General features: G+C 37.8%; 1 protein-coding gene across 1 annotated transcript in view; it reads left to right on the forward strand.

Annotated features, from left to right (window-relative positions):
• The window catches only part of DNAJC1 (DnaJ heat shock protein family (Hsp40) member C1), a 103851-nt gene extending 78107 nt beyond the window's left edge, over nucleotides 1-25744 (forward strand). Inside the window, exons 9-12 of the mRNA XM_030446126.1 lie at nucleotides 12702-12821; nucleotides 23460-23508; nucleotides 24009-24487; nucleotides 25530-25744. Coding sequence (XP_030301986.1) covers nucleotides 12702-12821; nucleotides 23460-23508; nucleotides 24009-24487; nucleotides 25530-25598 — 717 coding nt within the window. The 3' untranslated portion in view covers nucleotides 25599-25744. The remainder of the gene's footprint in view (nucleotides 1-12701; nucleotides 12822-23459; nucleotides 23509-24008; nucleotides 24488-25529) is intronic.
• The last annotated feature ends 1286 nt before the right edge of the window (nucleotides 25745-27030 follow it).

Raw genomic sequence — 27030 nt, forward strand, 5'->3', positions numbered from 1 at the left:
CTGTGAAAATATGTCATAATTTGAATTATTTTTCATGAGTTTGAAAGCTATCTGCTTCATGGGAGGGTAATTCAGATTGCTTTATGGTAACACAGATAGGTAGTTGAAGCATTCCTGCATGTATTTGGTCATGATAAGGGCTGTAGCTTAAAGCTTCATGGTAATTCTAGAGTGAAAGGCTGCAAGAAATTAGTGTGAAACCATTAGTTGTAGACCAATGGCTTTTTTCAGCTGTATATTACTAGAGACAGATGCTTTAGTACTTTTTGGTTTTAGCTCCTTCTTTTAAAAAGAAAATGGTAAATGGAGTTGATGCTTTGCCAATAACCAGTTAACATATTTTTGTGTTAGTACTAGAGGGAACTTGCTATGGAACATACTCCATTTTGGAATGGGTTAGGATTTTCTCTTCCTGTCTGAACCCAAGTCCCTCCAGGGCCTTTTAGCATGCTAAAAATCACTTGGAAGTGTTCTTTTAACATCCAGCCTAAATTTATGGTACATTAACACAAGTGCTCATATCCCTCTTCTGTGATGTGTTAATCTGTTACATTCATTTGATGAGTGGAGGGGTGTGAAGAAGATCAGAAAACCATTCTGGATTAAACAAAACAAAACATGGTCTAAAAGCATGTTTGCTTGTTTTATTTTCTAAAGCTAGATTCTCTGTATCTCTGGATACAGACCTTTTTTACCTGTTTGGTATCATCTTTTGCTTTTTTGATGTCTGGGTAACACTGGAAATGTAGTCACCTTTCTACCAGTAAAGCTGGCTATTTTTTATGTCAGTTCCAGTTGATGAGCTTCCAGCTTATATATAAATTAAAAGGATCACACATTTTTCTTTAGTACCATCCCATTTATATTACCAGATTCATAAAGTTGTTAGATCTGCTGATCTTTCCCAAGAACCAGAATATTAAATTAACATTTTTTTTGATGTTTGGTTGTGTTTCTTCCTGTTAAACAAGTTCAGGTGTTAGTGACCAGTGCCTTGGTTAGATGCTGAGTGTAACTCATGGTGAGGACACAGCAGCTTCACTACCAATAATAGTTCTTAGTGTCTTTCAATTAGGCGATTGCTGGAGAAGTCATCATAAAACAGTCTTTATATTCCTGTCCCAGCCTCATAACTCAGTGTCTTCCATACAGCAGTGTCAGCATGACTAATAGATCTGCTTAAGAAAGGAGGAAGACTATAATGTGACAAAAAATACACTTTTTGTTCTGTGAATTTCAAAGCTTGATGCGAGTGCTTTAGCAGAAGGATGGCAATGAATGATATGATGGCTTTATATGGAGTGATGTATTAGGAGAATTCTGTTCCAAAATGTCATGCCTCATACTATAGGAAGAATGGCCTCTGAAAGCAAAACACAGATTTACTTGAGGTTTGTACCTCAAATGGCACTGTGTACATCAAATTGTAGGAGGCAGCTCTGTCATGTGTATGTTGTAACTGCATGGAAAAGTTGTGGGATTTTGGATATGTTTCTACACTGACTTTTCTTAAGCCATGTAGAATTTTAAAAAGTGCAACTTTTAAAAAAACTTTCATCTGCTTAAGTGTTTTCCTAACACAGAAATTAACTTAAGCCTTTACCCATATTTAACTTCTAACAGACTTTTTGATTCAGGATACAAGAATGGGCACAAATGTAAGTGTCCCTCTGAACATAAGGAAACACATTTGTTGTGGGAGTGACACAGATTGCCCAATTGTTGAGGTTGTAGAATCTCCCTTCTTGGGGTTGGTTATTCAAAAGCTATGGTCACGGTTCTCAAAAGCTGGTTATAGGTGTCCCTGCCTGAGCAAAATGTTGGACCAGATGACCTGCAGATGTCAAATGGTTTCTGTGATTCTATACTAAGTGCACTCTCAAAGAATCACAGAATGCAGTAGTAATGTCAGTTTTAATTGACCAAAGAAAGTATCCTGAAAGTATTGGTCACATATAAGTTGTGTCTTTCTGCAACAAGATCATCCTTCAAAACACCTCTCATCAAAGAAAGTCAGGGGGAGGGAGTTCCTTAGTTAATTTAGGTTTCTGATACTAGTTGAAGACTGCACAGGGAATAATTTTTCTCTAAATTTAAATGAGGGCATTTGTGCTCTAATTGGGCTGTTTGTGTTTTTTTGTCTTTTTCACAAATCCTCATTTTTATCTGTGTTTTAGGGAACTGTCGTTTTTATCTATGATCTCTTTGTGAGCATGAAAAGGGTTCAGTATTTGACTGAAGGCAACCAATCCATGCTGCCATTTAAGAGGCAGCAGAAATGTCTTTAGAATGTAGACACCCACAGAAGATTTCCTTTTTTACAAGCTGGTCCAAAAAAGAAAAAATGTGAATACATTTTTTAGAAGTGCCTAAATCACTAGGGAGTAACCTCTGATTAGAAGTTAATAACTTTTACCAAAAACTATCACTGTTACAGTAGGAAATCCAACCAATTTGTTTAATTATTCATAATAGATAACATTTTTTACTCATTGTGGAGGTAGATTTGCAGGCTACTGTCTTGCTAGCAGAGAATTACTGTAAGTCAGGTATTTGTGCTGCTGTAACCACCAACAGCAGACGTAAATGCTGGTAATCTACTCCTATAGTTTTGAGCTGAGATTACCAAAGAGTTTTCCTCCAAATGTCTCCTAAATACAAGCCAGGATGTTGTAATTTGTTACTTCATAATTCTTTGGTAGATTTACTGTGGCTGGCTGCCAGGTGCCCACTTTCACTCCCTCACTTCAGCAGGTCTGGAGGACAAAATGAGATGAAAAAGCTCTTGGGGTAAAGGCATGGAGATCAAGTAATCTATTCCTGTCACAGACAGAACAGACTCAACTTAGGGGAAAAAAATAATAAATATTAAGATAGAGCTGGACAGTGAGAAACAAAGACAAAACCTAAACCACCTTTTTTCCACTTCTCTTGAAGACTCAACTTCACTCCTCCTTTCCCAGTTCCTCTACCTTCTCCCTGATTCCAGTGGTGCCAGGGGATGGCGTATGTATGGGGTGTTTGGTCAGCCTGTAAGTTACCTCCTGCTGCTCCTTCCCTCTCACACTTGCTCTGTCATGGGACTTTCACAGGCTGCAGTCCATCAGGATAAATATACTCCAGCATGAGTCCTTTGTGGGCTGTGTTTCCTCCAGGGCATATCCACCTGCTCCATTATGGGGTCCTCCACAGGCTGTGGCATGGATATCTGCTCCAGCATGGACTTCTTCACTGACTGGTGGGGAATCTCTGCTCTGGTGCCTGAAACACTTCCTCCCCATCCTTCTCCAACCTTGGTGTCTGCAGGGCTGTTTCTCACACTTCCCCTCACTCCTCACACTGCTTTGCAGCACTTTGCCCTTTCTTAAATACATTTCCCCAGAGGTGCCACCAGCTTGGCTGCTGGGCTCAGCTGTCACCTGCAGTGGCTGTGTTGTGGCCAGCTGGAGGTCACTGCGTCCCTCACCTCCTTCCAGAGGCCACCCCAGCAACCAAAATCTTGCCACAGACTCCTGTTAAAAAATTCTCACTTGTCATATTTTGAAATGTTTTTACAGTAGAATAATGAAGTGTTTTCATTCCTGTTACCTCCCCTGTCTTTCCAGGGGTTGCAGTTTTAACTGAATGATCATTTATATCAATGACTAGTCATTTACATATCATTACTTTAGAACAATTCCAGCTCTATTCATAAGGAACTACTTTTATTTAAATAATATAGAGATTATTTTTTTAGGAGTTCTTGTTCTGGAAAACCTGAAAGTTAATGCTCAGCATTGTTTTCCCCTGCAGATTCTTAAAAATAGCTCTTAGTTCTGGATTCTTGAAATAGGAATAAATAATGAGTTGGAAAGGAGAGATCAATTCTGAACACCTTTTTGTAATTTAGGGATTTACTTGAAAAAAAGATGGAAAATAGACATACAGAAGACCCATAGAAATTACTCGAAGGTTGAAAGTAGTAAAAGGAGTGACCTTTTAACTTAGCTGGGAGAAGATAGCTGTTTTTAAAGGGCTGCTCAACCTGGGAGGAAGACACAGAAGGGCCAATGGCTAGAAATGAAAGCCAGAGACAGTTTTAATTTTTTAATGTGTAAAACTCATGTGTTGGCATGCAGTTTGGATGGGCTAACAGCCTGGAAGTTTAAAACAAAACCTGTGAATGGTCAGTATGGTAGGTAGCGGAAGAATCTCAAATATACAAATTTTACTGCAATTAAGTTACTCTTGACAAAAAATTGAAGATAGATGCTTACTTAGCTGGGGGAAGAAAACTTTAGAAAGGCTTGTGCAAAAGATCATATAATTTGCAAGTCAGATTCAAATCCAAAATACACTAAGACCAGAAACAAAAAAACCATTATTATTATTATTTCAAAGAAAACAGATGAAGGAACATTGTCAAGAATTTTGTTCAGATCATGGATGATCAAAAATATAAAGCAGTTTAAAGAAGGTGCTCGGGCTAGAAGTCTTTTTCACCTGTATTTACTACAAAGGTGCTTAGTGTATTTTTGACATCATGTATTGAAGCCATGCAGGGAGGGAATGTTTTAGATTGAAGCATTCATCTGAAGTTGATAAATAAGAAATTGCTTGGAACAATGGTCTTCACTATTACTCGACCTAAAAATAACTCTAATATTAAATCCATTTAATACTGCTGCTAATATTGTAGCAATTACTTAAATGAGCCTTGAAATGAGAGATGGAAATACCAATTTTTGAGCTTTATTGAGGATACTGGGAAGTACAGACTGGTTATCATGAATTCCATACTGGGTAATTTTTTGAAATTATGAAGTGAATGATACTGTTAGGTGCTTCAGTTGTAACTTAATAGTAAAAAGTCAGTGTGAATTTGAAGAAAAGTTATGGCTTATTATTAGAGCTTTACAGTTTACTTGGATTTTATTAAGCTTTTGACAGGTTCTGTCAGCAAGCCTTCTTATAGAGACAAAGTAATGATAAGGTGACAGGGAAGGTACTTAGAGTAATGCTTAGTTAAAGAACAGGAAACATAAATTTTTGTTACTGCAAAATGTCACTAGAGGAGTTTCAGGTTCTGAAAAGTTCTGTTCAGTACTGAAAATGGTGTATAGTGTGAATTGCAAAGGGGTAAAGCAGAATTATTCAGGGCTGTACTAATTGAAATGTCTGTGAAATCCACATTCTGTAACAGGCAAGGTCTAGAAAAATCTCTCGGAGTCCTGTGTATTTTTATGGACCCTCCTACTGCAGAAAAAATAGTCTTTAGCTGTGTGTTTAGGAACTAACGAAACCATATTGCTTAATGGTAGTGTTTGGGTATCTTTTTTGGGGTTTTCTGCCCTGTATTATTCAGAGCTGTAGCTCAGGTCAAAAATACATTGGATGGAGAAATAAAAAGGCAGCAGGGCATGGTGAGAAGTGAGAAACGAGAAGAGAAATATGTGCACGAAGCTAAGTTATGTTGTTAATTAAGAGAAAAAATTAAGATAGTAGACAACTTCATTTTCTGGCTTTGTAACAGAAATGGGTTCAACTTCATGCTTCAGAAATCCCTAATTTAGGTTGGGGGCAGCTGAGAGGGAAAGAATCTCTCTGTACTAGAACATTTGCTGCTGCATGTGGTAGAAGACCTGCTACTGAAGCATATGAAACTTCATGATTCTTAGGTTCTCACTCTTCTGGAAGAGCTGTTGTCTACTTATGTCATGTATATTGTTTAATATTTTAATGCTGGAGGCGTTCCTGTGTGAGGAATAGTATAAACAAAAATTAATTATGTTTAGGATATTATCTTGCCAACCTTACAATATAAGTGAACATAGTTAGTTGTATATTCATATTTATATGTAGTTTTGAAGAATTCTAAATTTAATCTCTAATGTTATTTTCTTCTATGTAATATATTGTTTAAGATTAAATTATTTCAGTTACTGGGACCTGAGGATATGCAAGCAAGAGTTCAAAGAAAATTTAAGGATTAAATAATTCAATTAACTGAGTATTTTCCTGTGTGCCTGAGGACTGAAATGGCAAACGTGTCATTCTGTTTATTTATTAAGTTGTCAGTGGAATTCAGGGACCTTTATAGGCCTGTACATCTGACATCTCTTTCAGCAAAGCTATCAGAAACTTAAATAGAGAATAGAATTAGTCAACACCTAATAAATATGACCTATGTGGAGTCCTGAACATTGCTACTGTAAACATATCTTGCCTTAACACTCTGGCTTCTTTGAAGGATTAATGAATATGCAGGAAGATGGTCTGACTGATATGGACCTCTTGATTTTTGAGAATGCTTCAGCAAGTCTTGTAGGCTTTTAGGGAGAGAAAGCAGTCACGGTGTAAGAAGAAGGGTATCTTCCCAAGATAAGATAAGATTAGTTAAAAATATTTGACATGGAAGGTAGAAATAAAGAGTTCTTTTAATAGAGGAAAGTTAGCAGTGGAATTGGCTGAGACTGCTAGGAGCTGAGCTGCTCAGTGCATTCATGTAGTGTAGTAAACATGGTAATATGGAGAAAAAATGAGCTTTGAGGTGAGAGAGTTTATCAATGATGATATTATTTGGTGTAATGACATTGCACACAGATACTACAGGACTGCAGAGTGATCTTATGACTTTGCTTGGGCAATAAAATGGCAGAAAGCCTTCCCTGTATGCAAATACAAAGTTATGCAAATGTTGATACAGTGGATGACTGTCCTAACAAGATGATGTGCTCTGACATGGCTGTGATTCTTGAGGAGTGAGATCTAAGGAATTTTTTTAAAAACAAACAAACAAAAACCCCCAAAACCTAAAACTAAACAAAACTACAACAGAAAAGAAAAAACACTACACAAATGTTACAGATTGTTAAGAAAGGAATAAAAAACAAAACAGAAGAATCCTTATTCAGTCCTGCTGTGTACTGTTTGGTACCTCATCTCAAAGAGGTTGGTTATAGTGGTATTGCAGGTGGTTTAGAAAAAGGACAGGACTGCATAATAGAGATGGCTTTTTATGTGAGAAACCAACACTTTGGACTAGGACTCTCTAGATTGGAAGAATCAGTTTATGAGGGAATTCTATAGAGGGATATTTTGAAGGAAGCTGTAAGTGATACAGAAGTCAGTAGATGTAGACTATTTGCAGGTTCTTCATTCACAGCCTAGTGCTAGATGTCATCAAAGCTAGCAGGAGCCAGGTTCAAAACAGACTTAAGATGGTTCCTTGTATCATAAGTAGCAGTTGTGGGCAACTCCTCATGAAGTTGCAAATCCAGAAGGTTTACATATAATCATAGAATTGGCTGGGTTGGAAGGGACCTCAGAGATCATCAAGTCCAACCCTTGATCCACCACTGCTGCAGTTACCAGACCATGGCACTGAGTGCTCCATCCAGTCTCTTTTTAAATATCTCCAGAGATGGAGAATCCACTACTTCCCTGGGCAGCCCATTCCAATGCCCAATCACCCTCTCGGTAAAGAAATTCTTTCTAATGTCCAACCTAAACCTCCCCTGGCACAACTTGAGACCGTGCCCTCTTGTCTTGCTGAGAGTTGCCTGGGAAAAGAGACCAACCCCCACCTGGCTCCAACCTCCTTTCAGGTAGTTGTAGAGAGTGATGAGGTCTCCCCTGAGCCTCCTCTTCTCCAGGCTGAACAGCCCCAGCTCCCTCAGCCTCTCCTCATAGGGTCTGTGCTCGAGTCCCTTCACCAGCCTGGTTGCCCTCCTTTGGACCTGCTCCAGGACCTCGATATCCTTCCTGAACTGGGGGGCCCAGAACTGGACACGGTACTCGAGGTGTGGCCTCACCAGCACTGAGTACAGGGGCAGAATCACTTCCTTGGACCTGCTGGCCACACTGTTCCGGATACAGGCCAGGATGCCATTGGCCTTCTTGGCCACCTGGGCACACTGCTGGCTCATGTTCAGCTTCGTGTCAGTCCAGACTCCCAGGTCCCTGTCTGGCTGCTCTCCAGCCACTCTGTCCCCAGCCTGTAGCGCAGCATGGGGTTGTTGTGGCCAAAGTGCAGGACCCGGCACTTGGCCATGTTAAACTTCATCCCATTGGAATCAGCCCAACTCTCCAGTCTGTCCAGGTCCCTCTGCAGAGCCCTCCTGCCTTCCAGTTGATCGACACTTCCCCCCAGCTTAGTGTCATCTGCGAATTTGCTGATGATGGACTCAATCCACTCATCTAAATCGTCAGTAAAGATATTGAACAGAACTGGGCCCAACACTGATCCCTGGGGGACACCACTAGTGACCGGCTGCCAACTGGATGCAGCCCCGTTCAGCACCACTCTCTGGGCCCGGCCCTCCAGCCAGTTCTTAACCCAGCACAGGGTGCTCCTGTCCAAGCTGCGGGCTGCCAGCTTTTTCAGGAGGATGCTGTGGGAGATGGTGTCAAAGGCCTTGCTGGAGTCCAGGCAGACCACATCCACAGCCTTCCCCTCATCCAGCAGTCGGGTCACCTGATCATAGAGGGATTCATTGAGGGTTATTAAATCGATAAAAATACCAGCCTGGAGCAGTTCCTTGAGCTGAGAGTAACTGTCCTTAGGGAAAGTGGTTGGGGAAATAGAGGTAACCTATATGCTTCCCTTCCTCTTGGTCTTAGTATCTGCATATGGCTCCTCTCTTTTTAACGCAAAGTAGGACTGGAAAACATGAATGCTAAATATAGTCCTTCTTGTTAATCACAAAACATATAGTAAAGTTTTCTGCAGCTGCGCTCCCTGAGCACAAATGATGAGTTTATGGGCCTACCTTGACCATTGATCTGAAACAGGATAGCTGTCCTTATGGATTTGTTTGGGTTTATTTGTTTTTGAGGGTTTTTTCTGTTGTTTGGGTTTTGTTTTGGAAATGGGATTTGAGAAGGAACAAAGAGTTAAGTGAACATGTGGCTTTGGATATGAGTTCAGATCATTATTTAGCAAATCTTTAGATCTTCACAAAAGATTTTCAGAACTGTAGCAGATCCTCAGCCACAGCTGAATCACAATGCTGAATGTGTATTGATAAAACAAGACTGACTGCAGACTTCTTGTAGCTAAAGCAAGAAATTGTAAGAATATAAAAGAATAATGTAAGAAAAATAAGACATTATGAGCAAGAAACTGAATCAGAATACTTTCACATTCTGTTCTTACAGTTAGTGGGTAGAAACACCACCTTCTTGTTGCTTAGATGTATCCTGAATTGCAAAACTATCTTGAGATTTTACTAGAACCCTTGTTCTTCAACCATTTGCAGAGATATTTTTAAAGAGATGCTGCCTCATGGTTTATTTGCAAGATCATGGACTGCACATTCTCATACCAGTGAATCACCAAAATTAGATGAAGCATAGCACAGAGTCCTAGCCAGATTGAAAACATTACCCAGGCTTCCATACAACAGTGATTTTAATTGAATCTACAGTATATTGATGACAGGAAGAAATGGTCTAAAACTAAAATTTAATCTAAAAAAAATCCAATTACTTTGTATTGTCAAGTCAATATAAACAACTTTCAGCTTCTTTATAAACTCTTCAATACTAGCCACTTCCCAATTTTATCAATAAAAGGGTATATAGGTTTATATTTATTAATGTTAACAGCTAAAAAATTTCAGAATGTTTTCTTGAAGTGAAATGCTTTCTTTTCTAAAAATTTGCTTCCAATATAAATGAAAATAGAGTAGCTTGTATTTTAGCAAAATCCTAATAAAGTAACACTGTTGTGTTAAAGAAGGCGGTATGGAATTGCTGACTGCAGATATACATGTAAGAGTGATGATGAACCACATTTGTATTTCTTTTTTAGAGAAGGTACACAGTGGTTTGGGTGAACCAATCTTTCAATATTTCCAGCTACGTGTGATAAATTATGTAAAAGCATTATTATTTATGGGAACATGGAATTATTTATCTCCACTTACATTTTATTTTCATTTTATGGACTGTAGTCCATAGCTCTGTACTTTTAATTTTGTATTCAGTATGGGGAGTTAATCCCAGAAAAGGTTTTTTTTACTGCAAAATCTGAATGCTTGTGTAGGAAAAGCAGCTGACCCCTCACCATGTGGTGTCCTCCACTGCTTTACTGGGGAGATGAATTTTGGCCCAGTGTTTCAGTGATATTGGGCACACATGGTTTTAGGTGACAAAGCAGTACGTTTATGCATTCGTTTGACTCTCAGAGTTACAGTGCACTCCAGATGAGGACAGGGAGAAGAGATTCACACCCTGACCACCCTCAGCGCCACTTGGGGCAGCAGGATCACAGTAGGTGTTGTTGCATCTAAAGGCACAATTCACTGTGGCTGAGGAACTGCAAATTCACAAAAGCTCTTTGCAGCTTTAGTGGTTGAGAGTAGATTTTTCTGAAAGCTTTTTCAAAGATTTTCCAAATTTATAAACGTTTTAGATCTGCACATGCTAAAGTTACTGTCAGCTTGAGGTAAGATTAAGAAGTTGATATTTTAATGTAGTTAATGAATTCTTGTGCTGTGAATTAACTCTATAATTAGATACAGATCTACAGAATGAGTCTAGTTTTGTCTGTTATGTAGGAAGAGAACCTTATGACTTCTATAACATGTACAAATAGTGAGGAATTTTTTGAGTACATAGGAAAATCAAAGCATATGAAAAAGTCTGAAAATAAAGCTTACCGGAAAGCTTCTGACACGTGTACATCGCAGAAAAGATCATCTTGATTTTCATGGGTAATTGCTTTGATATGCTGTGGATATTGTACGAGAGAAAGCTGTGAATTTATTATTTTGTTTTTTAATCCACAAACTCAAAATAGAAAATAAAAAACAGCAACACCCCCCCCAAGTTAAATTAAATGCAAAATTACAACAAACTTCGTACTAAGTCTAAATTTAAAGTTGTGAAACTTGAGTAATTTTTGAGCAACAGTTCTTAGAAGACTTCATTTTTTAAATTACAGTAATTAAAATTGCTGTGAGTGGACCATTAGGTACCCTTAATCTCCCCTTCTAAAAATTTCCAAGAAATAGTTTAGTACAAACATACATATATATATATATGTATATGGACTGTAATATAATTACATATCTGGAGGATATTGACTGGTTTAATACGATAAATGTATTAAGGTTATTGTGCAATGTGGGAACTTCCTGTATATTTATATTATCTTCTTTAGACTGAAGTATAATTGTAGGATAATGGACGTAATGTATATGCAAGATCTCAGATACACATTATTTAGGCATCTTGCATTTGAATTATCATAGATAATTCATTTTATACTTCTATTAAAAACTATCTGAATATGAACGTCTGAGTCTTTCAGCATTGAATAAAGGACTACATGGTCCAAACTAAGACGATTGATGAAATCCTTGCTACTATTGGCTATTATTTACTGTCTTTTAAGTGGCAGGTTGTATTTATGCCAATTTATCTGCTTCAGGGAACACTCTTGATAGCAGAACAAAGTGAATAAAAGTAGTTTGCTTTGCAAATGAATGCAAATGGTGGAGCCTTTCGGGGAGCCCTTTAACAGGAGCAATGCACTTTGATTATGAGTGAAGCTGCCATTTGGACATGGTGAAAAGAGCACGCTTGAACCATTGATTGGGGGAGACAGTAAAAAGTCAGGAAGGGCCCCGTTAAGCTTGCAGTGCGGCAGGCGGATGTCAGTGTGGTTAGAGCACAGTGGGAGAATGACAGGCAGGATTAGTGTCAGGGAGAAGCTTTGCTGTAGTTGTGGAGATGGTCCCTGGGGTCACTCACCTCTGACTGTTGTTCTGTGCTGATGGCTCTGTAATGCAAACTGCTTGATATGTGCCCGTTCATTATCGGAAATGGTGATTAGAAGAGGTACACCGTAAAGAATTCCTTAAAAATAAAGAAAATGGCAAACTACTGACAGTAACAAAGATTTGGTGCTGTGGTCCTTGCCAGAGGTGCTGCAAATGTCAGAGATGGTTCCTGCTTCTTGCCTTCCAGGGCAAGTGTGATTTGGTGCCTTAAACTGCTCTAATTGTCTGTTCCTTGCTTTGTTCACTTCTTTTGGGCTGTTATGAAGACAGTTGTTTTTAACAGATTGTCTTACATAGTTGGAGCAAAATATTTTTGTAACTCTAAGTTCTTTCATGGTAGAAGCATTCAGTTTGGTTTTGTGGCATAACTGTGTTTTGTGAGGCGGTAGGGGTGTTGCTTAATAGTCTTAATGGAACATTAGAATCGACAGATTTCATTCCTTAATCACCCCAGAATGCTAAAATATAGGATGACTCGGTGAGAAAATGCTAAAATGACTGTTCCATTTTGTTCAGAGGCTTTTTAAAAATGTAAAAATGAGGGCATTTCCTTTGTCTTTGCTGAAAAAAGCATATATGCAATTAAATCTTTAAATTTTGCATGTTAAACTTTGATTTAATCTTTAATAAAACTGCTGCATTTTCTTTGCTCCATTTTGGTCTTATGCACATTGTATAAATGTAGATAGAAATTAAATGTGTTAGTGTATATAAGCAAAATGCATTTTTTTTAGTGCTTAATATTTGTCAGTCTGTTGCTTTTGTGTGTCTTCAGCAGCAGCACAGGGAGATAGCACCCAGGTACTTGCAACTATTAATTTAATTTTTTTTTACATGATTCCATTAATTTGTTTGAAGATATTTTTCAGTGTATTACCTCACAGTGCATGTCCAATATCCCGGTATAATGAATGTTTTACAAATGTTTTACAGGCACCTGAATGGACAGAGGAGGACCTCAGCCAGCTGACAAGAAGTATGGTTAAGTTCCCAGGGGGGACCCCAGGTCGATGGGAAAAGATTGCTCACGAATTGGGTCGATCAGTGGCAGATGTGAGTTCACTCAGATTTGCATTGTATAGAGAGTGACAAACCAGAACAAGACAGGCAGTGTAGGAGGCAGACGTATATGGGGGCAGACATTATCTTTTGAGAGAGGCTACAATCCTTTTAGGACCTGGAAGTGAACCATTAACTAACTATGCAAGAAGCAGATGTCAGCCAGTCTCTCCCTCCACAATTAACAGCTGTAACTGATCAGCTGGGTGGGGGATTCTGGTGCTTAGAGACTCGAGCTACTGTAACCCAATAACAGAAAAGCAGTGTGCTTGGGGTGATGGAGCAGGCTCCTTTCACTGCAAGCCAGTGTTTGTGTGACTCGGTTAAAGATTACATTGGTGTTTCAAGCCCATCCTTAAAAAATGTAGATGAGCTAATGGTGTTTATACAGGTGGTTTCCATTAATTAAACTGAAATATCTTTGCAAACTTTAAAATGAGTTATACATATGATGTTTCAGTCCCTTTTCCTGGATTATAGCATGGTTAGTAATTATATTGTGTAAAATGATTAATATCCTTGTTAATTCGTATTTTATAGTGTTGTACCAGATATCAAAGAAAGCTTGTACTTAGGGATTTTAAGTGTTACGATCTTAAAACCCTTAGGGGCTAGGCTGTAAAAGACTTTTCCTTTTCAAGCAATAGATCACTAGAACATGATGTTAGTGTCTGCTGAGGACCATTTGAAAGCCCTTTCAGCTGACCCTATTTTATAGGCTCTGGAGGGGTTAATGAGAATAATGCTTAAATCCGTTGCTGTACATTTCGAGATTAGGTGTTCTTTATTTATTATATTTCAGGGATCATCTTAAATAATGGGAAATGAAGCCTCTGGCTGGAGTGAAATGTAACCCATTGTAGCCTTCTGGGCAATTTGTCTACTTCTTCGTGGTTTTTTTCCTTGTTGATCTAATCACAAAAATACATTTTTAGAGGTAAAAAATGTAATGCATCTACATAGTTCTGTGATCCACATACTAGGAAACAAGCCATTCACATTCTTACCACTTCAGAACACGTTATTTGCAAGTAAGTTGATGTAAGCAAGAAGTTACTAATCCTGCAGTGCAAATGGAATTGTCTTTTTTGTTTCTTCAGTTTAGTATTCTTTATCATACTCCTGAAGTATTCATACTACTGAAGTGGAGAGACTTTATTAAAATGATGACACATGTTACCAAGCATGTACCATCAGCAAGAATATTTCTCATAGCTTGATAGTATTCAGTGTGTATGGGAAAGATCTTTTGAAATTCCTTTGGGAAATCAGATTATTTGTTTGATACTGATAATACAGCCATGTGCAATGATTCCACATACTCATCACAAAACTAAACAATAACTTAAGAATGCCCTTTGCACCCATTTTCTGCTCTATTTCTTGACACATGTGTAAAAACATTCTTTATTAAGAATCCTTTGCATATTGTATTTAGCCAAGATACTTGCACACACCCATTACTGGAAAGAAAAAACAAAGCTCACTTGCTCCTTCCATTAGGTGAGAAGTCTTGAGCAACCTGATCTTCTGTTCAGTGAATTGAAAAGAGAAATGAAAGAAAAGTGTATGTTCTATAAGCTGTCACTTTCTTGTATAAAAAAGGGATTTTTCAGGGATTTTTATGTGTGGAGAAAGGTCTGAGTGTAATCCTTTTTACTTCCAGTGACCTTCCACTATATGATTAATGTAAGTGTTCTCCACACAAGTTTTTACTTCTCTAAAAATTTCCCTCTGCTGATAATGCAGCTTTCCTCACACAACCTGCCTATTAGAGTTTCTTCTGCTTTTATCATGACATTGCACAGAATCACAGCAATTAGGTTTTAATAGGAAACACTTAAACAAAAGCTTCCTGGAAACTTCACTGGATCTCAAACTGGCATGTCAAACAGGATCAGAAATGTTGGAACTGGGAACTACTTCAGATATATTTATTTAGCTATTGAACATACAGCTGATCCTTTATGTTTGTTAAAGTTGACATAGAATAGCATCTAAACTTACAGAAAGGCTTCTTCTTTTTCTTGGGCATCACCATATTGAATAAAAAATATTAGACTAAAGCTGCAGGGAAAGATTAGGTTTTTTTTTTTAAATTTTATCCACAGAAAAAGTGGTTTCTGCAAGTGCAGGCAGCATTTGCTGCCCAAACTGTTCCCTGTTTCCACTGGGAGAGGTGCAGGGAGATAAGTATTGCTGTATGAGTTGCTGGTTTGGAATGGCTTGTGTAGCAGAGTCCGGGAACTCCTTGCTTACAGCTAATCTAAAATTAGTCAGGCCAGGGAGAGTTTGAAGTGTGTTTTATCTGGCAAATGCACTAAATCTTAAAAAAAGAAAAACACTCAAGGTCAAATTTGGATTTGTTTTGCAGACATTTCTGTGTCACGGGAAATACTTTTTAGAAACCTGAGATAATTTTCTTCTTGATTCTTCTCTAAGGCATCAAGAACAGTAGGGCTTGGTTTTCCTTTCACATTTGGAGAACTGTGGTAGAAAGCATTGATGAGGTACAGTGTGCTTGTTTCCATGCACTTTTAAGCCTTTTTAATAGTAGATTTGCTAAATAGGTGTTAATATAACCAGTTCAAAGTAATCCAGTCCAAAATGATCTCTCCATTGTTTCTTCTGTCTAAAAGCTTTCTTCCTCAGAAAAATAAAAAATTTATAAAAATATTTCAATATCCTTCAGAAATAAACTGTAAAAATTCATATATACCAGCAGAGCATCAGAGAAATTCAGTCCCTCTAACCACCCTGTAGAAACTCTATCTTAAATTGTCTTAAACCCCTTCCTTTAAAAAAAAGTCTTACATCAGTCTTAATTTGTATTGGCAATTTTTAAGTAGGATGAAGTGACTTGATGAAAGTGTTCCTGACTTTTGTGAACTTTTATATTTCTGAATTTTCCTCCTGACAGTTCTAACAACTGGGTAGGAGGGGTAGCTTTTAAAAAGCAGGAGGAACATGGAGATCAGCAGAGATAATGAGCAAGATGAAAGTCAACAAATAGCTGGTTGTGAGAAGGGCAAGCACCTTGCTAAGTATATATGGACAGGAGGATGATAAACCTGCATCTACATCCTTAGTTTGTGTCTGGTTCTCAGCATTGCCCTAAATATGGGATTCCAGATGATTATAGAGGTCTCTAAAGCATGACCTGCAAGGCAAACCAGAAGAAATTCATGTTGCTGAGCTTAAAGAAAATACAAACTGAGGATTCAACTACATAAAAAGAAAACTGTGAACAGGAACTTTGTGCACTGTGTTAGTTTTATAGGGCAAGAAGTAATTACCTCAGATTTTATCACAGGCTGCAGTGTTAGATATTAAGGGGCAAAGAATTGTAATGGAGATGATGAAGCAGTGGAATAAGCTGCTGTGGAGTCTCCATATTTGCAGGTCCTTAAGAAGAGGTTAGACAAACATCTGCAAGAAACATCAGTGTAGTGATTCTGCTTGAGGTTAGGTCCTTCTTTTCATATGGTCTGTGATTAGACTAGCAAGTGCAAGCTGTCTAGGAGAAATGAGGAGGAAACAAAAGCTTCCCTACAATTGGAAGCATATGTGAACTCATTTTAAAAAATTTAAAAATTGAAGCCAGATAGTCACTGTAGTTGGTTAGTAATCACTGCATATACTTTAGCTTGACTGCTCTTAAGTTCAGTAATTGCCAACAATGTAGTCTTTCAGATTTTTTTCTACTGCTATTCAAATTGGGGTTTATAAGCATTTACATTTGTAAATTGCTATTTGCCAAAATATGGGACAAATAAAGACTAAGTAATGTAAGGCCCACCCTATGGATTTATCTGGCAGATTCTCTGTGCAAACAGGGACATCCACGTGGTGTGATGCAGGCCACTGGAAAAGTGACATCAAAAATCCAACAGTAAACAGCCACAGCTATGCTCTAGTGCCCTGAGCTCCTTCAGTTCTGCTGTTTCTATTTATTCTGCAGCATAAATATCTTTGCAACGTATTCCTATGCTTTTCACCTCAGAGCTTGGTAAAGTTTGCAGCTGCAGTACTGGCACACTGTGGTAAGAAAGTTTATTTAACTTTTGTCATGTTAGATATATAGGATATGTTTATGTTCTCTTCAGGAAGATGTCTTTTAACAGCCAGTGGTTAATCAACCCAAAATAGATGAGGTTAAGTTTTGCTCATTTTATCAGTATGTTTAATTATTTAAATAGCTAATTGTAATATGAATATGTGCATATTGGGAATTTATCAGTCTTTTCCCATAAAGATGATTTCCAACCTGCTTAGTATAATGAAATCTTATTACTTTCACAACTGAAGGCTTCTATAGCTTTTTAAGTCATTTTTATTGCACTTGGCTGGTGTTATAAATTAGATTTTCAAGTATTTTGATTATGAAAGGGAAATGGAGTTCAGTTAACTCTAATAAGGGTTCCTGCTTGCTGACCTGGTTACCTGTACCACTGCTCTCTGTCATCCTCTAAACATCTGTTCTTTGACCCATTTTCTTTGCTGAATTTGTTGCTCCAGGGTTAGTTCTCATTCCTGTCCTCCAGTACTTAAGGAAATAATTGACCTTTTAAAACAAAATAAAAAAAGTTATGCTTGGATTTCCTAAGCACTGTGAACACCCTGTAGCATGGTATAAATAATGAATGGAATGGAGTTTCAAGACTACTATTTCTGCAAAAATTATATTGTTTGATTTGACAAATGCTAACCCTTATGAAGATTTATAATAATGATTGTCAGCTTTTGATGAATTCAAAAATTGAGAAGGGGTACTTAGATGTGAAATTATAGAAGTATATTTTACTTGATAATACCTACCCTTATAGATAAAAAGTTTTTTAAAAAAAAAAAAATTTGCTGAAAGGCATAAATTCATTTCAGTAACTACAAAGGACGTTCAAATTGTAAAAATAACAGAGGAAATAAAAGCTGTCTGGCATGCCAAACAGACTTTAATGTGATTATTAGGTACAGATTTTTTAAATTAAAGGCAAGGAGTCTTGGATTTCATACTTGTGAGGTAATATCTTTTACTTGTCTTACAGGATTTAAACTGATTCTGTTTGCTCCTGCAGTCATGCATTTGTGTTGCAAAAACTGACTAATTGGGATCTGCTGCTTGTATAGAAAAATACTAAGGTAGACAGCAAACCAATAGACAGGTGGACATGTGGAACTGCAATGAAAGATGAAAGCAGAAGGCTTGGAGGGGTGGTTATTTATTTTGTGGTACCTCTTGTACGTCCAGCCAACAGTTTCATCCTTTAAGTGTGACTGCTTGTGTTCATACTCATTGTACTTCATATGCCATTCTAAAATAGATTTTTTTTTTTTTTTTTTTTTTTTTGTGACAAATGCAAGCTCATTACCCTGCCAGAAAGAAAACATCTATATAATAAATGATCCATATGTAGAAGTCCATTAATTTATTAGGGTTTTTTGCCTCTGGAGGTTAAGTGTTTTCCTAAGTCTGTTTTGCATCTCATTTGGTGTACTGTGCCTGTGGTAACTCAGTTGCTGTGCTCTCCAGTTGTGGATATTCTGAATTTTATTAGCAGCTTGCATATATTCATGCGGTCAATGGCTCTTCCAGTTGCTTATTGAAGTATAAAGACTTTGCTCTGGATTGAGGTCCAAAAGAGGTTATTAATATCTGAGGTGGGATTTAGATTGTATATAGGTCATGCAGATCCCTCAGTCTGGGAGTACAGTCTCTGAATCACCTGTCTGATTCCACAAACACATCAGGATGTCTCTGCTGATACTTGGAGGGGAGGAGAAGGTGGTTGCTATTTACAGTTCCTTCATTATACAAAGTTTTCTTCTGTGCAGTCCTATGGTTGCCCCTACAGATTTTGTAGAATTGGGCAGTGCAATGCCTCTTAAAGAGTAGTTATCAACAACAGCTTGATGTCCAAGTGGAGACTGGTGATGAGTGGTGTTCCTCAAGGGTCAGCATAACCAATGTTAACATCTTCGTCAGTGACATGGACAGTGCTAGGAATACTGATTTCATCAGGACCTTCATTTTTCAGTAGTACAGTAACATGTAATCTGTCTTCACTAGGCTATTTGCGTTTGGGAAGCCAAGCAACATGGGTTATCTCTTCCTCTACAAAAAAAAAAAAAAAAAAAAAAAGTTCTCAGAACCCAAGAGGCTTGTACTTCTGTGGTTATCTGGTGCAGTCCTGATCAAAATAGTATCCTATTCAGAGAGGGTTGATTGTTGCTTACAGAAGATTTCCATGAGACAACAAAATGCTGAAGGCCTTGAAGCCCCATTGGGATGTGCCCTGTGGAGCTGGGCTGGTCATGGGGCTGCAGGGGTCAGCTGAAGTGATGAGGTAGTGGCTGCTGCTGTGGAAATGGGGAATTGCTCTTCATCTTCTGCAGAAGGGCTGTTTCTCTCTGTTTGGCATCAGCAGGATCACTGTACCTGATTTTACAGGTTTTCCCCCTAGGTCTGTCACAATTCTGGTTTTTGGTTTTTTTTTTATGCATGCCTTCCCTGCAGGATGGAAAGTAGCCTCTCATTCATGTGACAGCAAAATTTGCTTTTGCTTATGCTACTGAGACTCTTTTAAGATGACTCTGGATAATTATTTTTTTTCTCCTGTTTATCTCTGAAGCATCAATTGTTCAGAGGTGGCAGGTGTCCAGGGTAACAGGAGATTTAACATCTGGATTGTTACAATGAGCAATGTTTTTACTACAAGGTGGCTTGTTGCATAGCAGCTAGTCTTGTGTTCTGGACTAATTGGTAGTAGTGCAGAAGGAAGCCAGGTCTGTCTGCCTCTCCTTGCATAAAATCATCCCACTAATCCTGTTTGTTTTCAGTAAAAAAATGTTGTAGCTGAAAAGCTTTTGAAGCTTAATCTAGAAGGGAGTTTTCAGAAGCAAACTGTTCACCTGGTTTCTTTCTGTAGGTCCCATAGTAAGGTGGTTTTATTTCTACTTCAGCAATTTGATTGCTTGCATACAACTTATTTTCATTTAATCATTTTTCTCTGTCTAAGAAAATCTGTCTCACTGTGCATGTGATTACCTGACTTACTGGTAAGTCCTGTTATCTCTGGTGGAATACAGGGGTGCCTCAGTTATCTGGTCATAGAATGGCAACTTTCAAAATTGACTCCTGTAAAATAATTAAGTGTGTATGTTCAGCAGTACAAATACTTGCAGGAATATGAAATCTACCCTCTTCTGTTCTAAATCAATTTTACAGTCTTGATCCTTATTAATTAAAGTATTCCTAGACCCAGGATTTCTTAGTGGCTGGCTAGTATTCTGGTTGTTAATAGCTGTTGTTAAGCTGTTGTTGATAGCATCAGGCTTTTAGCACAACTTTTCACAGTCATGATAAAACTTATAATTTAATATACATGAAAACTGTAATTTTAAAGCATTATGCAGGAACAATCAGCAATAATAACTTCAAGAGTAATTCTACAACTACTTCATACTTGAATAACAGTATTTTCAAGTATGTTGTCTGTTACCTAATGAAAAAATAATAATACTAACAAGTTATTATACGAAATTGAGTAGTGAAAGCAGTGGAGCAACTAAATTTGCATAGCTTGTTGGCATTTTTTTTAATTGCTGTTAAGAACTATCTAGTAGATAACACTACTCACCACTGGAAAGGAAATTTAAATTGATATTAAGAATGTCAGAAAGTATGGTGGAACTGGCAACAGAGGAGTCTGCAAACCTGAGTGGCAAGAGCAATGATTAAACTCAAACTGTTCAAATGGAAATACAATTTCATATGTTCCACAGGCTGGATTCCTAATAATCCTTAGTAGTACAGCACTGACATGTTATGATTCTTGCCCTGTGTCAGCCTCTAAGACCTATGACAGCTGAAGCTATTGGACATATAAATCTTATGTCTAAATCAGTGATACCTGAACTCTTAAGTTAAAAGAGCTGGAGTAAACATCAACTTTACATAAGGCCTGGAAAAAGATCTGCAAAGTCATCCATGTAAAGAAGAAAGCTGACAAAAAAAAAATAAAATAGACAAATAATCTTCTCGTGTAACCTGTGAATGATGATAGCAAAGCAGTAAGAAGCTTGATGAGTTGTCAAACTTAGGTCAGATGAAGGTGCTTGTTCAGTGTTTGAAATTGTAGGTTTTCAGTATCTAAACCATACACACAGTTGTTATTTCCAGCTTGCCTTGTGACTGTTCAAATTGAAAGTCCATCAAAATATGGACACATATCTTACTGCCTTCAAAAGAGAAAGTCTTGGAAATATTAGATGTGAAAAACAGAGTAGCTTACTCAAAACTGTATCTGGGTTCACGAAGTCATTATGGCTGAAGTTATCCAAATTAAGATAATCTATGGCAAGAATGTTTCTTCTGAATTTTTTGCATGCAGGGGGGAATATCAAAAGCCATGAGGATCTATGAATGAACCAAAATCCTTCACTGTTCTAGTGGAGTGGGCTGGCTTAGGTTCCAATTCAGCTGGATATAGCGTGCAGCAAAATTTATTATATATTTAGGGAACCTCTGTCTTGTAAAGAAAACTTAAATCCAGCACAGTGATCTGCACCACCTCCAGTGCAGATTGTATGTATGTGCAGTCTCAGTTTGAAAGGTAAAGTAATTGCCAACCTCCAAAACAGGCAGAGGTTCAACACAGACAAAACCAAATGTTGCCTCTGAGGTACCAACTTAGGATCTGTTTTTATCTTCACTTGTAACTTATTCTCTCTGAGAATATTTTGTCTTTTTCCTGCCTTCTTGGCCATTGAGTAGGTTGTAAATTTTTAAAAGAGGCACTTAAGAAGTAGCAAAATGGTTTAGAAACAATTTCCAGGAATAAGTGAACATAGATAATGCCCTGTCACATTGACAGTGAATCCACTGCATCATTGCAGTAAGCACTAAAGGACTGGCTATTTGCTTGCATGACAAGTTTTTCACTTTTCAAAATAGTCTATTATAATTCAGTTTATATAACATAATTTCTACTTAGGAGATCCATAGCAGGACACCACCAAATAGCCATTCTGTTCAGCATTGAAGGATGAGTTCCCTTCCACTCAGCCTCTTAAAGCACTGGCCCTACAGAGACACTCTGCTAATAATCAAACTGGAACACAAACATCTCATTTTCGATTATTTTAGACTATGAACTCTTCAAGGAAGGCAATTTCTATTATAGGATCACCTGTTTCAAGAAGGATCCATCCTGTTGTTTCAAAACCAGGATCATGCAGATCACAGACTAAACTGTCAATGCCACGTAAAATTATCTATTCATATTAGTATTCTGAGATTCCTCTTTGAAGGATTAAAACTTTATCATGCTTATTAACAGTAGAAACTTGAGTTTTCTATGCCAGACATCTTGCCTCTGGATAAAGGCTTTCTTTAATTGGAGCTGGATTTTTTTTGTTGTTGTTCACAGAGTTTTCATTTAAACTCAATCGTCCCAGAAAATGAGGCTTAATTTGTAGGGAAAATAGATCACTTTGCCTTGTTAAGTCTTGCTGTTATTTCTTTAAGGAGAGCCAGCACTTGCTTGTTTTTAAGCCAAAGTCCTGCAATTTCATGGGCAGAAAGGTGGGTGGAAGCAGACAGTACCAAAATACTAGACTATAGGCAGATGGTACCAAAATATTTTAACTATTATATAACTGAAATACTGAATTACAAATCTTATCATAGAACAAAAATTCTGAATCTTTGTATTTTCTTCTGCTTCCAGCAAATAGTTGTACAGCTTCGTGGCAGGGTCACTCTGTAGCACTTAATGGTTACTGCTAACATCGGTTACCTAAGACAGCTGAGGTCTGTGCTGTGGCTCTGAAGGCCTAAATGGTTCATATTGTGGGTAAATATGATCCCATGTGGAAGAAGTTTTGACTTTGTAGGTGATGTATGTTTTGGTTTTGCTCTGGGTGTCACAGTACCAGGTGCCTCACACTCAGCAGATGTTATCATCTTGAGACAGAGGTGCAGATAGCAGGAAACACAGGTTGCCCATCCCAGGATACAGGTTGTGGTATACATGGAAAGGTTGAAGCAGACAGTTTTCCATCCTTTGGGTTCTCAGTAATGAACTTTGTTCCTGAAATATCAGGACTAAGGAGGTGCCTTTGCTGACCTTTGGCAGTCAAACTGTTACATTTTGTTTTGGGACAAAACATTTGTTTATCCTTTAGCATCCTTCCTCACATGGACCTATGTGGGTTATTTTGTTCTTTTGTTCAGTGTTGAGAAATCAACATATAAAAGACAGCATATAAAAGAAGGTTTACTTTCCCCCCCCTCCTTGTGGTCTTTTTAGGTTCAAGTACTAAGACTTAACAATGAAAGAAAATAAAATTTTAACATCAACTGTTATGCATTATGGTGATGATCATAGAAATGTGTAGAATGGCTTACATTATTTTAATAAGCTTGGAATGTTTTAGAAAGAACAAAGTCTAAAACGTTACTTTTTGCCAGTTAAGGATCCATATATGAACAAAGCCAGCAGAAGAACATCAGCCTTGCTGTATTTAATGTATGTTTAGTGTTAAATTTTGCAGTAAGCTCTAATGAATTCTTCAATAGCCCAAATGCTTTAATTTTTTAATAGTCCTTTTTTTGTTGTTATTTTCATGCAGGTTACTCTGAAAGCCAAGCAACTGAAGGATTCTGTTACACATACACCAGGTGTGTGCTTCTCTAGGTCCTTACCATTGCTTATAAAAAGCCCAGTATAAAACCCCAGTGTTTGGATGGTGGCTCTGCAAGCATCAGCAGCATTTCCTGCAGGCCCTCAGGGGATGCTCTGCACAGGGACCTGCACAGCCTGGGAGCAAAGAGGAGAACTGATGGGTACTCTGAGGGCACATTTCCCTTTAGCAATGTCCTCCCAGGCTTTCATATTCAGTTTATTTGGGGTTCTGTTCATTTGTTCAGGCTGTTCTGTTATTTATATCAGTATGGTAATTTACTAGTACTTCATATATAGCAGTTGAACTTATAACTGGCAAATTTCATTGCTTCATAACAAAATCCTTGATTTCCCAATGAGAATTTTCCTCAAGCTCTTAATCCAGAAGAGCTTTTTCTCCTCTCTGCACTATTCCAGGCACCTCTTATTGGTGGGCAGTTTCCTCCTTGTTTGTGGTTTTATTTTTTTAGAAATGTAACAGCAATACTTCTAACAGGTATCATTAGGCTCTCGGAGCTTAAAACCTTGGCCCAGAATTCCAGGAATGCCAAAGTCAACATGAATTTGCCAGACCACATAATCACGCAGCGAGAGAGGCAGGAGGAAGAGGAGGAAGAGGGGGACTATAATCATATCCCAGAGCAGATGGATGTCCAGACAGATCAAAAGGAGACCACTGGAAGTGAAACCAGACACCGCAGACGGAAAGTTGTCAAAGCACCTGAAATGACTCCACCAGCAACGAAGGAGGTACCAGAAGAGAAGGGCAGAGGAAGACGCCAGAAAGATTTCAATAACACTGAGCAAGAGGAAGAGAGTGATGATGAGATCAGAAAAAGAGAGAAAACCCGTGCCCCAGAAGAATTGTGGACTCAAAATCAACAGAAACTTCTTGAAATGGCCTTGCAGCAGTATCCAAAGGGCACATCGGATCGCTGGGATAAAATAGCAAAATGTGTTCCTGGAAAAAGCAAGGTATGCTTAGCTTTGTTTGGACTGTCCTGTAAATTGAAGGGAAACATGCTTTCTACCTTAAGAACTGAGATTCCTGCAGAAAGTTGAGGTCTTTACTTAGCCTATCAGTCCAGACTTCCTGACCTAAAGAGTATTACTGTAATGTTTGCTGGTTTTGGTTATTTTTTCATTTAATTCCATTTATTTGATCTGTTACAGAAAATGTTGAAATACCTCCTGTTTCATTTAAAATACTTATTTCTCCTCTGCCTTTCAGATCTTCAATTGCAGGATAGATTAGATTTTAAAACAAATTTTGATTCAAAGTTAGCAACCAAATGTTGTTGAGCTGCTTTGCTTAGACTTTTCCCATACTCTTCTCAGTCCATCTCAATGAACAAACAAAATAAATAATCCATCAGCACTAAATGCACAGTAATCTATCTAGTATTCTTTTTGTAAGTATAATATTTTTAAAATACCATTGTCATTGATACAGTTGGTCTGTGCTAGATTTCATAATGGCTGTGATAGCTTAGTTTGCTTGCTTCAGTCATTGTAGCTGCAGAAAAAATTAATTTTATTTGTGTCAAACATGGAGCAGGAAGCGTGGCTGAGGAATTAGAGGGTTTCTCTGGGTCTCTGTAGCTGTGCTACATTAGTGACTGTAGAGCCTGGCTTCAGCCCATCTGCAGTGTGACTTATACCACAGTAACTTCTGAAATAGATACTACAATACAACTTTTTAATAATTGCTTTTACAATCATTGTCAATAAGTACAAGGCAACTGTTTTCTTGAGTTTGTGTGCTTTTTAAAGAGGAATTAACCAGTAGGAAACATAAACTGCAAGTTCATTTTTCTAATCCACTCTTTGTTAAATGCAGATTTGCTTTCTGAAATTCAGTGTGTGATTTTAAAAGCAAAACAAAAAACCCAAACATCTGACACCCAAAAAAACTTAAACCAAAAAACCCCCACAGAGCCACCAGAACCTAGATCCTTTTCTAGAATGAGGTAGCATGTACCAGACCTTTAATTAACACTTTTATATTTCCTTCTAGGAGGAGTGTATAGCAAGATACAAGTTGCTTGTTGAACTGGTACAGAAGAAAAAAATGGCTAAAAGCTGAATGCTCTGAGCAGAAGAAATGCAGCTCAGCTCTGTCAAGTGGGATTTTAAATCTCATATGCAGGAAACTGCGTTTTTGTACCTCAGTATTTCTATACGTCATGTGCCTTAGTAAAAGAAAATATCAATAAATCTTATACCATCTTACATATTCTGTGTGTTGAAGAATGAAGGTGTCTTTTTGTGTTGGAGTTGCTCAAGCAGATGTGGGATCTTAAGAATCTTAAGTGGACTTTCAGGAAAAGCCCCACTGGTAATTGCAGACTGGAACTAGTAGGTTTACAGTTAATGAATATACAGAATATAAAGCATTTTAAGTGTTGTTTTGAAAATGAGAGTTGATCTGAAACTGATAAGAAAGAATGAAAGTCATGAAGTTTGCACTCCAGAGATTTTTTTTTTTTTTGCAGCTTTAAGTTAATGCTTCCAGGCATGTCTGCTGCTGCATGAAATGTCTTCTTATTCTAACAATATGGTGAAATAAGCAGTACCTCTAATCTTAACTTACATTTATATGCACCTGAAATATAATTCCTTTTTTACCAACTGTGCAGACAAATGCACAGTGATATTTGGTAGTGCTGTTATGGCTGAGAACATTAGAGGCCTCTAGTTAAGGTATGTAGGGTGTATAATTCATGACCAGTTTTTAGGTACAGAACAGGACTCAAAGCTGACATTATTGGGCTAAGAGTTCTCATATCTGGGTGGGGATATACCCTGCATTCAGCAGCTTGATTTTATATTTGAGGAAGAGGCATTAAGGGTTATTATTTCTTATTTGCTGTTTTAGTTTCCATAATTTTGGAAAGTTATACAGAGCTTAAAATGCTGGAATAAAGGGTACTTAGTGAGCTGTGAATGACAGCAATACAGCAGAGCAGTGATCCTGGTCTTTTGCAGAAAACATTGAGGCCTTGCATTTCTTGACGAATCATTTACCACTCAAGTTCAGATTTAATATCAGGATTCTAATAAGTTTTTGAACTTTAATTCCAAATTAAAATGGAAAATCAGAGGACTGTACATCTGAACTCAGAATCAGAGCTTGGTGGCTGAACATCTCTGTTGTTAACTTTGTCATGAGCACTGTTAATTTTCCCCAGTAACTCTTTGCCAATTGTGTTGCTTTTGACAGATCAGCATTTCACAGAATTTCATCCCATTGCCATAAAATGTCAAAGAAGAAGTGTTTAGGGGAGACAAGTGTTCATATGTGTTCCTTTCCAATTGGAACACTTTTATATATTTTTTTCATTTTGGTCATATATAAAAAATTGTGGTAGAAGCTATGTTATAGAAGCTTTCCTACACACAAAATAATGCATCTACATTCTGTTTCACAGGCAGCTTCCCAGGCTAACTGCAGTGGAAACCAGACACAGACAGATGCTGTACTCTGGTCTGTGTGCTCACTGATCAGGGAGCAGTTC

The sequence above is a fragment of the Calypte anna genome, chromosome 2, assembly GCF_003957555.1.
Source record: "Calypte anna isolate BGI_N300 chromosome 2, bCalAnn1_v1.p, whole genome shotgun sequence".
Classification (NCBI taxonomy): domain Eukaryota; kingdom Metazoa; phylum Chordata; class Aves; order Apodiformes; family Trochilidae; genus Calypte; species Calypte anna.